Source organism: Entamoeba nuttalli (assembly GCF_000257125.1).
Source record: "Entamoeba nuttalli P19 unplaced genomic scaffold asmbl_2926, whole genome shotgun sequence".
NCBI classification, from domain to species: Eukaryota; Evosea; order Mastigamoebida; family Endamoebidae; genus Entamoeba; species Entamoeba nuttalli.
In genome coordinates, this window is record NW_008575703.1 from 1 (window position 1) to 10,988 (window position 10,988).

A 10,988-nucleotide genomic window follows, 5' to 3' on the forward strand; every position below is an offset into this window, starting at 1 on the left:
GTTCATCTGGATTAATTTGTGGTTCTTCTGGGTTGACTTGTGGGTTATTTGTTTGTTCTTCAGTCATTTTGTTTATGTTTTTAAGTTCTTTATCATCTTTTAAATCCTTTTAATTCTTAAGAGTTAACCTTTGATATTTTTAGTCTTCTTTTGGGGATTAAAGGTGTCATTTTAAGTTCTTTTAACGTTATTAGTTCTGAGTAAAATATTAGTGTTATAAATAGCAATTTTTACAAAAAGTTGTTATTTAATAGCATTATATTCAATAATACATTATTTAAACAAATAAAGGACATTTAAACCAAAGTAAACAAAGAAAATAAATTTAAACTATAGACATGATTCTTAACTTATCTAAAAGTTAAGACATAGTGATGACTTGTTACTACAACGTTCAATATGAATATCTTCATTGACTACAGACTCAGTTCCTACAACAACAAAATCTTCTTCATAATCAAGAAACATATTTTCTACTTGATCAAGGTTGTTTGTTGTTGGTTCAATTAAACTTGAAGGACGGACATATTGCCTGACTACTATAAGTGGTGTTTTTTGACAGTAAATAGTTTTACATTTAATCAAATGTGTAAAGGATGTGTTGAAACTCATATTCTAATTAATACCATTTTCCAATTCCCCTTTAAATATTTTGCTGGTGTATTTCTGGAATGTAACCTTATCTATAATCCATCATTCTTTCCCATTAATTCTTCTTTTTGAAATTTCCACTACAACTAAATTACTTTTTAAATTACGAAAGACAAGTCAAACTTTTATTTTAGACTAAATGCAATTAATGTTTCAATGTATCTTTTTTTTATAAGTTGTGGAGAACAGGTTTGACGTCATTCTTACTTTCGTAAATCATTTTCTTTGAATCTCTTGAAAAAAAACAATTACTAATTTCAAGAATGAATTGTCTTAGTTCTATTTTTGTGTTTCTAGAAACTAAATAATATTCTTTTCTTTTTGTTTTCAATTTCGTAAGATGTTTTGTATTCTTTTTAGAAAAATCTCTTTTGAATTTCCTTACTCTTGATTTTTAGTTGATTTTGTTTTGATTTCAACAATACTTTCACAATATTCTTGAAACTAAAGTTATAGAAAAAAGATATGTTCTCAAATTACCCAAAAAAACTTTGAATTAATTCTTGAAAAACAAATACTAAATAGAATATTATAGAAAAAAGTTTATGTAAGTAAATTACTTCAGTTAGTTTATGTCTTATAACAAATTTATTTATTAAAATCATTTTGATGTTTCTGTAAAAAAAATTAAAAAACAATTCCATTTTTGTGTTTGTTCTTCTAATTAAAAATTGAATTTAATTACTTTAGAATTTTTTTACAAATATATTATTTCTATTAAATGAATCAAACTTAATTCAATAACACATTTATTCTCTTCTGAAGATATTATATAAATAATTATTATTCTACAACAATATTTTAATATCTTATTTAAATGAAAGATTATAGAACCAATCACTAATAGAAGAATAAAAATAAGTCTTATATAAAAATGGTTAATTAGTATGATATAATTCAATATTATTATTCTAAGAACTTCACTTTCTATCTAACTATATATCTTCTATTGAATATATTTGATTTTGATATATAAATATTTTAAAATAAAGTATATTATATTTTACTATATCATATATTGGATTTGTTCATATCTTATTTCATTAATTATTTGTTATTTTTGAATAGATGGTTATCTTTTTTTCTAACATATTCTTTCAACATTGACCAGATTGTTAAATCAAAAATAAATAATTCAATTTATACATAATACATAAAAACATTCTTTTATATATTTCTTTATCATCATATAATGTTGAGTATCTAATATTATCAAAATGTCATTATATCATTATCTAAGAAGTAGTGTTGATGCATATTTTTTTTTGGACTTTTTAATTTTTTATTAACTAATCTATAATATTCAAGAAATAGGATTTCTTGAATAATTTTATTTTCTTTTAGCCTGCTTTATCAATTTTTTTTCATTATATTTTAGTTACTCTACAATTTAGTATTAATTTTTTACTTTTATTGTTTTATTTTTTTTCATAAGTTCTCTATTACATTAACATAGACTAAGTTTTTAAGGAATTAATATAATCCCTTTGTTTTTTGTTCAAACTTTCTTTATTTTATTTATTCATATCATCACATCATCTTATTATTTTCTTACTTCTTAATGATGACTATTCATATTTGATTTGTTAATTAATCTGATTCTTTTATTCTTTATTATCTCTCATTTTGTAGTCAATATATTATTTATTTCAACTATTATTTATTCTTCTAATTACAATTATTATATTTTTTTGAATTAATTCGTATTAATAGCAATAATTCGTATCTAATAAATTTTGTTATTTTATTTCACCCATAAACAAAAGAAACTTTGAAGTAGAATATCAATTTAACGTTTATCTTTTTATATAATTTATTATCGTTCTTAGAAGAAAATAAGTTAGTTTTTTTTTCAATATTCCTTAATTCAATTGAATTAAAATTTTCTTTAAACAAAACCGACCAAGATATTTTTTTCCCAAACTTATATGATTTTGTTTTGAGGTAGAGTTTATTGTCCTTACACCTTATGAGAATAAGACTATTCATTTTGAAAGAAATTTTAGTATGTAATGTTCATTTAGAATTAATACTTGTTTATTATACTATTTTAGATTATCTATGTTTTTTTTATGTCAAATTATTCCTTCTTAACAAGAACTTTTCTCAATAATATATATTCTTTATTATTATGAGAGTTCCAATTTTGGGGTTGTCATAAATAATTATATTGACATAAGATACATAATGGTTTAGAGGTATATCAGAATTACCTTCAATTGAATGTCTAAGACGATTCAAATAAACCATTCTTGAATCAAAAAGGATCTAATAAAAATACAAAAGATAAAAAATAAGACTTCAGTTTGTTCCAAATTTAAAGTCCTTGGACAACCCCACATGACGAGATCCTATTGACTCAATATAATTGTACTTCACTTTCTGAATGTTGTTTCTTTGGATGACTAAATAAGTCAAAATCAGAAGAGAAGAAATCATTATCATCTTCAATAGTAAACAAATCATTATCGATAGTATTTGTTGAAGAATCAGCAGTTGTCTCTGAATTAAAGAGAGGTTCTCTTTCTATTTTGTTTGTTAAAATAATTCTGCGTTTAGGCTCTTCATTTTCCATTGTAGTTTCTTCTTTTTCTTGTAACCTTCTTGGATCTCTTGGCATATTAAATACAGGAGCTGGGTCACTAAATTCTTTTGAAGCTTTCATTTGTTGTTGAAGTGTTTCGTGTTGAATTAGTCCAGGTCTTCGAGGTTTCTTTTCAGATTTCTTTTTTAAGTTTTGACGATGTTTATTATATCCTTTTTCACGTTCAATCAATCCTTTTGCTCTCTTTTCTTTAGGAATGAATTTACTTTCAACATATACCATTGTTGATTGTTCTGGAGGAAATAAGTCTTCAATATGACTATTAGTATCTTCCATTGGTTTATTATTTACCATAGACTCATCTTCAGTTGTGGAATCAAATCCAAATTTAATTTCTTTTTCTTGAAATAAATCGGTCATTAATGAAGTCTTTTGTCATAAAAAGATTGTTTTTTTGTCTTTTTTATTCTCCGTTTAAATAATTGTTTTACTTCAAAATAATTTATTGATTCTCCAAACCAAAAAAATACCAATAAAAAGTAATTAATTTTATCTGATAAAAACTAATTAGTTATTAATAAAATTCTAAACTGTTATTATTGTCAATCTTTTTATTTGAAAGTTGTCATTTATAACACCATTACATTATAAGAATATTAAATACATTTAATCATATACATTTATTATTTATTTCATTAGTTTAATTAAATAATTTATTTATCCATTTATTGTTATTGAAAAGACTTTTTTATTAAATAATTATTAAGTTCGTTTATGTGTATTTTTTTGAAATGTCTAATAATTTATTTATCATGAATAAATTAGTTATTAATATTATATTATTTTCTAATAAAAACTTATTTCTTTTTAATAATGTTATTTTTCATTCAAAAATTAAAAAACAAAATAAATCAATTATAACTTACTAAATAATTAGTATTTCATCATATTGAGAGATGAATGACTCATTTTCTTCAACACATTTTATTTTTATTAAATTAAATTCTTTTCAAATATTATTGAATTAAATGTTATTCATTTAAATTGTTATTTTGATTGTTATTTTGAATTTGATGAGTATTAAAACTCTTCACTCTTTATAGTATTTTTTTATTTTGAATGTATCAATAACACTATAACTATATTTCATCTTCTTCAATATCAACAACCACTTTATAATCACTTTTTTCTTTATAATATTACATATTTGTTCGATTCAAAATATTATTATCAAATATACTTGATTCTTAATAAATACTACTCTAATCATAACATAATAAATACTTCTTTACGAGTTATTCATAATAAATAATAACAAATTAATTTTGAATAAATATTATATCACCAACAGCAACATCATAGCCAGATAGTAACTAGGATGGTTCAGTGTTTTCATTTATTTTAGGGTTCAGAGTAGTGCCTCTGAATTATCGTCTTCAAATCTAATATTACTTTTATATAAAATAAGTAATAAAAATGAAAATACCTTTTTCGTTAAATAAAAACAAATAGAAATAAAAAATTAAAAACTATAAAAGAATCAAAAGTAATGAAATTAGTCATTGTTATTTGTTTGTTTATTCAAGTACAATCAGAACGATATAATGCTGCATCACAACCAAATGAATTTCAAATAAAAGGAGATGCGTATACAAATGGAAGGTATATGTATATTACTGCAGATAAAAAAAGTCAAAAAGGTATGGTTTCATTAAAAAAACGTATAATTAGTGATTATTTTAATGTAACGTACGAATTTTCATTACTTTCTATTTCCAATAAAAAACATGGAGATGGAATGGCATTTTGGTTAACTCCAGAACAACTTGATATTGGAACAGCATTAGGTGGACAAGAACAATGGAAAGGATTGGCTATATTCGTTGATACATTTCAAAACTCATATGCTTCAATTCCAAGTATTCAATTGATTTATAATGATGGAACTTTAACATACGAACCAAAAAGAGATGGAATTGATATTTCAAAAAGAACATGTTCATTTACGATTGATCGTAATTCTCCACAACGACTAACAGTTAATTATATAAATGGTAAAATTAATATTGATTTTAATAATGAGCAATGTACTTATTACAATCAAAAATTACCAAAAGGACTTGTTGTCAGTGTTTCTGGATTAACTGGTGAATTATCAGATACACAAATTCTTAACTCAATTGAAATTGAAGATATTACTCCTTCAACAACACATAACATCAATCCTCATTATATTGGTATTAATCTTGATTCAATAACAAGAGAATTTACTGCATTAGAACTTGGAAGAGAATCATCGTATAACTTAAAAATAATTTATGACACAATTCATGAAATTGATAAATCAACTGCAATAACCAAAAAATTTGTTATTGCACGACAACAACAACTAAATAAGATATTAGAGTCATTAGAAAACGTCCCAAAAGGTTTACCTACAAAAGCAATTGATCAATTTATATCAACAACAACAATCCAACTCGGTAACTTATATGATTTATATGAATCAATGAGACAAACTGCTGATGACCTTCTTGAAAGAATTAGAAAAAATACAATTCTCCAAGAAAAAATAGTTGTGAACAAACTCACTATATGGGATTATTTACTGTTTTTAAATGGTATTATTCTTGCATCAGTCTTAGTTTATATAACTTTAAAAGTAATACATTCACAATCCAATAATTTTTAATTGAAATATTAAGAATAAATTATTTCTCTTTAATAATTAAACTTTTCTTAGAAAAACAAAAAAAATAATACTAAAAAAAAATCAATTCAAAATAATTGAAGCTAATAATTGCTTGATAAGGAAATCATCACAATCACTTAATTCTTTCATTGCATTAACATATTCTTCAGAATCAGCCTTAATCTTCTTAATTATATCTCTAACTTTAGATACATCACATTTATATTTACCATCATACTTAGCTTTATATTCATCAAAAGCTTTTTTGGCTTTTTCTTCATTCAATTCAATCTTAAAGTAATCAACCCATAATTTAGTTTCACGTGCTCCACTTTCAGCAGAATCACTTGAATGGAAACAATTAATTCCACCACAACTTCCAAACTTACCTCTAAGGCATTCTACTTGAATTGCCTTTTCAACAAAAGTTGGACCAAATACTTCTCTAATAGTTTTAACAGCATTAACACCTTCAAAAACCATAACAATAACTCCATTTGGGTTACAAATGAAATTAAGAAGTTTTGGGAAAAAACCTTTTCCTTTATGTTCTTCATAATGTTGTTCTGCCAACTCAGTTGGTACAACATGATGTTCAAAACAAAGAAGCTTTCCTCCATTAATAGACTTTAGTAATGTTTCAACTGCAGTAATAGGAGCTTGTCTGAGACATACAGCATCTGGTTTAGCAAGAACAAGAGCTCTTTCTACTGACATCTAAAATAACTTGATATATTATAAGTTCATTACTCCTTTTTATAAACTTCTTTCACTTCTAGAACTCAATACTCTTCTATTAATTTCTTCATATGAGTGAAGATTTTTCATTTTTCTTCTCCAAAAAGTGGATTTTTCTATTAACTCTTATAATGGAAATTGATGTGTCAACAAATATTATAAATCTATATTAAATACAATTATTTTTGTTTTTGACCAGATTTTATGGAAAAGAATTACACAATACATTAAGTAGTCAATAGTAAATCATCACTTAAATCAATTTTGTTACATTTTATTTTTTCTTTTATTTTATAACAAAAGAACATATCACTTCTATCACTTTTTTTAATCTCTATCTTATTTCTAATCTCTTCATCTTAATTTTTATTTCCAAATCCTACGTCATTTCATAATTATTTCTAGTTTTTAGTTATTTATGTTTTTTATCAGTATTTTTGATAAAGTCTTTCTATTCAATCTATTTATTATTTAGCTAATCTTTTTACTTATACATCTATTAGTATGACTATTAATTTTATAATTTTACAATTACTAACTTTTTGTCTATTCCTAGTTTTATTGAAATAATATACTTTTGTAAGAAAGATAAAACTTACATATTTTGATGGTGTAGTGGTTATATTAGAAGTGTATTTATTAATCCTTTTATTTTTGTTATGTATATTTGTTATTTTTAAAATTTGGATTAATGAGAATTATCCTCCTAATTCATGAAAATGGATTTATAAATGAAATATTTAATATTATTCATATACTTTGTAGTTTCAATTGGACTATATTATAGTTCATCATTATCAATATGAACAAAAGAATTCTAGACATATCAAGACTAAGAAAAACATATTACTAATTAACATTCTTTTTATTAAGCAATAACTTATAACAACGTCTGATGTTTAGTTTAGTATTAATAAGGCATTTTTATTAAAACCTTTTATTACCAAACTGTTTTAATTCTTCTCATTTGTTCATATGAATTATAATATAAAAGGTTCTTTTGAGACTCTGACAAATAAAAAGAATGGAGAATTACTGTTAGATATGTTTCATATTACCATAATACTCTAAATAATTCATTCTAATCTACTGTTCATGAAAAAGTGTGTTCAAGTAATTTCATGAACGGATTAACATACTTGTCTATTCTTTGTGACAACGAAATACACATAAGGCACGTTTGATTATTTACCAATTATACAAGAATATTTGTTTTATTAAATTAATGAACGTAAACGAAGGAAATTAAATTCAAGGAAAGAAGAAATTTCAACAATAGAAAGAGTTATGAAAAAATAAAGAAAATTTTTATTAATTATAAATTCTCAAAATAATGAAACTTCGAAAACAATGGAAAGGCACAGTAATTTGAACTTTTATATTTATTTCTAATTATTAAAAGTTCAAAAAATAAAGAAAAAGGGTGAGAAGCAAAAATTGAAGAAGAGAGAATGAAAGAAAGAAGAACTAAAAAATAAAATAGAGATGGATGTGTTGTCGATACAAATAGTGGGGTCGTACTTTAAGGAGTTGAGAGATATTGAGAGGTATGTGATGGTAAGTAGAAAGTACGGGAGAAGTGTGAGAACAAGTAAATATCCTAGCTTAATACCTTATAGTAAAGAGTTTAAAGAAGTATTTCCAATGGTGACTTCAGTGATAATAAATAACCGGAGTATTGAGAGAATGGGTGAACTAATATGGCAAGAAGGTCTAGAGGGAATCAGAGGGATAGAGATTGAGATAGATGAAAAAACCCCAGAAGAAGCTCTTTATATAGAACCAGAAATATTTGGGAAGATACAAGGAATAAGTATTAGAAAAGGAAGACGAACAAGGAACGTATATTTAATAATGAATGAAATAGGGATGTTTAGTAATTTAAGACGATTAGAAATAGGAAGTGAATTAATTATGTGGAAAAATGATGGGGAAAGAAGAACTAAAGAAGAAATTGGGGAGATGATTGGGAGGTCATACCTAAAAATGATAATCATACACCATTTTGATATTGTGGAACATGAAATAATTAAAGAGGTAATAGGAAGGTGGCGTGGTCAAGGCATTTGTTATTTAAAGAAAGGAATAGAATCAGGGATTGTACAGAAAAACATAGCAAATACACCACGAAATATGCTTTATTTTTTAACAAACAAAAAAATAACTGATGAAGATGTAAAGTTATTATCAACACAAATAGTTTTATATAAGAAAGTAATCAAAGGAATAACAATGACAAAACCAACAAAAGAGATTGCACAGTGGAGGTCAATCTTTGTGTTATATGGGATCACTTGTTTTGGAATAGGAAATTGTACAGCAGACAAAGGGCATAAAATTTTTTTTAAGTTACCACTGATAAAAAAAGTAGAGCTAAAAGGTGAGTTAATTCAAAGACCTTGGTTTTTCCAATCTCTTGAAAGTCTTAGGTTCAAAGAAGAAATAGAAAGGGGAGTAGAAAAACGAGGTAGAATGACTTGGACGTATGATATATTTCAGACTTTGAGAAGAATGAAATTGTATTGTAGTATTGAAACAATGGTATCAATCAAATTGCCAAGTGGACTAGAAAGTCTCAAAGTAGTGTTTCAAGGAGATGGAAGACTAGAAGATGAATGGAGACTAGAACAGATACAACTGAAAGAATTGAAGATGAGCAATCTTGATAAGGAAGCTCCTATTTATCTTCCAAATACTTTAGAAAGGATAGGTATCAAGAATATAAGGGATAAATATTATGATCTATATCGACTCTATGAATATAAAGAATTGAAAAGAATTAAGGTTAAAGAATGCAATGACATGCAACGGTTATTAATACCTGAGAAAGTAGAAGAAATCAGAGTCAAAGGATGCAATAAACTTGAAGAAATATATAAGATAGAAGAAAAGAAGGAAATACGAAAATTGAAAATAGTGGATTGTCGAAAGTTAAAGATTAAGGGAATTCCAGAGAGGGTAGAAGAACTAACTATAAAATACTGTGATAGTATAAGGAAAGTGGAGGTTAAAGGAAGAAAACAGATGACTCACGTTGAAATAAGTAGTAGATTAGAGGAATTAACACTTATGGCAAAGGTTGAGGAGTTGATACTAAGAATGCCAAAGGAAGGAATTGATGAAAATAAAAGTTATATCAATGTAGAAGGTGAAATGAGAAAGATGGAAATTGAATGGGACAAGAAAAATATAAAATACCCAGAAAGAATTAAAGAATTACGAATTAAAGGGATAGAGGGAATAGAGAGTTTTGAAGGGCTTCCTGACAAGAACCTCCGAACTTTAGTGATTAGCAATGTAAGTGCAAGACAAGGAATAAATATTCCAACTAGTTTAGTGGAACTTCAAATAGAAAATTCTAAAGTAGGGAATTTGTATTCCTTGAAGAATTGTCATTATTTAACATCAATTGAAATGCAAAATTGTGAGGATATTAGTACAATTTCAATCCCATATAATGTTTTAATGATTAAGTTAAAGACTTTACCATCATTGACAGGGTTAATTCATATACCAAATTCACAACTCAAATCAATGGAAATAGAAAATTGTACATCAATTGAAGTTTTACAAACACCATTTTCATTGAAGACACTAATATGTAAATTGTGTTATAACCTAGGAACATTTTTAAATCTAAACATCACAAAAATTGTATATTTCGAGTTATCAAATAATTCAAAAATCAAAGTAATCAACCTTCCACTCACTATTTGTTATCTTTCAATCAATTCTTGTTATTGTCTTAGTTCAATAGTTGGGTTAGACTCATTATATACATGCTATTATTTGCGAATCACACATTGTCCCACATTAACTACTTGCACTATTCCACAAACTGTTAGGCTTTTTGATATCAGCCAGAATGCATTTGAAATTGCTTATTAAGAAATGGCTAGTGTTTGATTTGTATTTAAAAAGAATGACATAAATATGCTTTAAATATTAGGTATAGTTTAATACTATTTCATTTCATCTAGTTAAATTTGATTTGAATTGAATCAATGATGGAAAAACTAACTAAACACTGATCAAGGCAAAAGGTAAATGTTATAAGACATACAATGAGAAGAAGGGGAAAGAGAAAAGAAATATACTTTGGGTGTAAAATACGAGATAAAGTTTGGGCAAAGAGATGATTGGGATAATGATAAAGCACAGCCACAACAAAAAGACAAATCAATATTGAAAAACCAGCTGTGGGGAAGAAACAAAACTGAGAAGTAAAAGAGGTTCAGAAGTAAAAGCCACAAAAATATAAATAGCTAAACTGAGAAAAACAATGAAAGATAAAAGATCAATTAATAGATATACCCTCAGTTTTTTTATGAATATTCAGAAACATTTATTTCAGTTTCTTAA

The 10,988-nt window shown here is 25.3% G+C and overlaps 4 protein-coding genes across 4 annotated transcripts; 2 read left to right on the forward strand and 2 right to left on the reverse strand.

Moving 5' to 3' along the window:
* Positions 1–3,010: 3,010 nt before the first annotated feature.
* On the reverse strand, positions 3,011–3,616 carry ENU1_048210 (hypothetical protein; the record flags this gene model as incomplete). Its single annotated transcript, XM_008857780.1, has 1 exon — positions 3,011–3,616. The coding sequence occupies one exon, from the start codon at positions 3,614–3,616 to the stop codon at positions 3,011–3,013; it is 606 nt and encodes a 201-aa protein (XP_008856002.1).
* A 1,129-nt stretch (positions 3,617–4,745) lies between these two features.
* ENU1_048220 (Legume family lectin family protein, membrane-bound, putative) lies at positions 4,746–5,888 on the forward strand (the record flags this gene model as incomplete). Its single annotated transcript, XM_008857781.1, has 1 exon — positions 4,746–5,888. One exon carries the CDS (start codon positions 4,746–4,748, stop codon positions 5,886–5,888), a length of 1,143 nt encoding a protein of 380 aa, XP_008856003.1.
* Positions 5,889–5,969: 81 nt separating this feature from the next.
* ENU1_048230 (nucleoside diphosphate kinase, putative) lies at positions 5,970–6,605 on the reverse strand (the record flags this gene model as incomplete). The annotated part of the gene is made up of 1 exon (XM_008857782.1): positions 5,970–6,605. The coding sequence occupies one exon, from the start codon at positions 6,603–6,605 to the stop codon at positions 5,970–5,972; it is 636 nt and encodes a 211-aa protein (XP_008856004.1).
* A 1,506-nt stretch (positions 6,606–8,111) lies between these two features.
* Positions 8,112–10,514, forward strand: ENU1_048240 (hypothetical protein; the record flags this gene model as incomplete). Its single annotated transcript, XM_008857783.1, has 1 exon — positions 8,112–10,514. One exon carries the CDS (start codon positions 8,112–8,114, stop codon positions 10,512–10,514), a length of 2,403 nt encoding a protein of 800 aa, XP_008856005.1.
* Positions 10,515–10,988: the final 474 nt, after the last annotated feature.